Source organism: Austrofundulus limnaeus, unplaced genomic scaffold, assembly GCF_001266775.1.
Source record: "Austrofundulus limnaeus strain Quisiro unplaced genomic scaffold, Austrofundulus_limnaeus-1.0 Scaffold1890, whole genome shotgun sequence".
NCBI lineage: Eukaryota > Metazoa > Chordata > Actinopteri > Cyprinodontiformes > Rivulidae > Austrofundulus > Austrofundulus limnaeus.
The window spans coordinates 13,177-14,698 of NW_013954292.1; the positions used below are offsets into that span (position 1 = coordinate 13,177).

Sequence of the window (1,522 nt, forward strand, 5' to 3'; positions counted from 1 at the left end):
TGTACAAATATAAACATGTTGTAAAGTAAACATATGAACATGTACAAATATAAACATGTTGTAAAGTAAACATATGAACATGTACAAATATAAACATGTTGTAAAGTAAACATATGAACATGTATAAATATAAACATATTGTAAACATATGAACATGTATAAATATAAACATGTTGTAAAGTAAACATATGAACATGTACAAATATAAACCTGTTGTAAACATATGAACATGTATAAATATAAACATGTTGTAAAGTAAACATATGAACATGTACAAATATAAACCTGTTGTAAACACATGAACATGTACAAATATAAACATGTTGTAAACATATGAACATGTATAAATATAAACATGTTGTAAACATATGAACATTCACAAATATAAACATGTTGTAAAGTAAACATATGAACATGTAAAAATATAAACATGTTGTAAAGTAAACATATGAACATGTACAAATATAAACATGTTGTAAACATATGAACATGTACAAATATAAACATGTTGTAAACATATGAACATGTATAAATATAAACATGTGAACATGTCTTACCCTGAACTCCTCTTTGACCTGACATGAGTTGGTCTGAGGGTCCAATCGGTTCATCTCATAGTAAACTGAGCGCAGCTGATTGGCTGGAATGGCAGTGTTTCCACAGAGACACGCCTCCAAGATAGCGTCGTGGATGAAGACGTACTGCTCCTGAGGACAGAGACAGGTTAGAGACAGGTTAGAGACAGGTTAGAGACAGGTTAGAGACAGGTTATAGACGGGTTAGAGATGGGTTAGAGACAGGTTAGAGACAGGTTAGAGACAGGTTAGAGACAGGTTAGACGGGTTAGAGACAGGTTATAGACAGGTTAGAGACGGGTTAGAGATGGGTTAGAGACAGGTCAGAGACAGGTTAGAAATGGGTTAGAAATGGGTTAGAGATGGGTTAGAAATGGGTTAGAGACAGGTTAGAGACAGGTTATAGACAGGTTAGAGACAGGTTATAGACAGGTTAGAGACAGGTTAGAGACAGGTTAGAGATGGGTTAGAGACGGGTTAGAGACAGGTTAGAGACAGGTTAGAAATGGGTTAGAAATGGGTTAGAGATGGGTTAGAAATGGGTTAGAGACAGGTTAGAGACAGGTTATAGACAGGTTAGAGACAGGTTATAGACAGGTTAGAGACAGGTTAGAGACAGGTTAGAGATGGATTAGAGACAGGTTAGAGATGGATTAGAGACGGGTTAGAGACAGGTTATAGACGGGTTAGAGACAGGTTAGAGACAGGTTAGAGATGGGTTAGAGACAGGTTAGAGATGGATTAGAGATGGGTTAGAGACAGGTTATAGACGGGTTAGAGACAGGTTAGAGACAGGTTAGAGATGGATTAGAGATGGGTTAGAGACAGGTTAGAGACAGGTTAGAGATGGATTAGAGACAGGTTAGAGATGGATTAGAGACAGGTTAGAGATGGATTAGAGACAGGTTAGAGATGGATTAGAGACAGGTTAGAGATGGATTAGAGAC

General features: G+C 36.7%; 1 protein-coding gene across 1 annotated transcript in view; it reads right to left on the reverse strand.

Annotated features, from left to right (window-relative positions):
• LOC106536598 (receptor-type tyrosine-protein phosphatase mu) overlaps positions 1-1,522 on the reverse strand; it is a gene marked incomplete at its 5' end in the record, with an annotated part of 28,253 nt that overhangs the window by 7,594 nt on the left and 19,137 nt on the right. Inside the window, 1 exon segment of the mRNA XM_014033907.1 lies at positions 558-707. Coding sequence (XP_013889361.1) covers positions 558-707 — 150 coding nt within the window.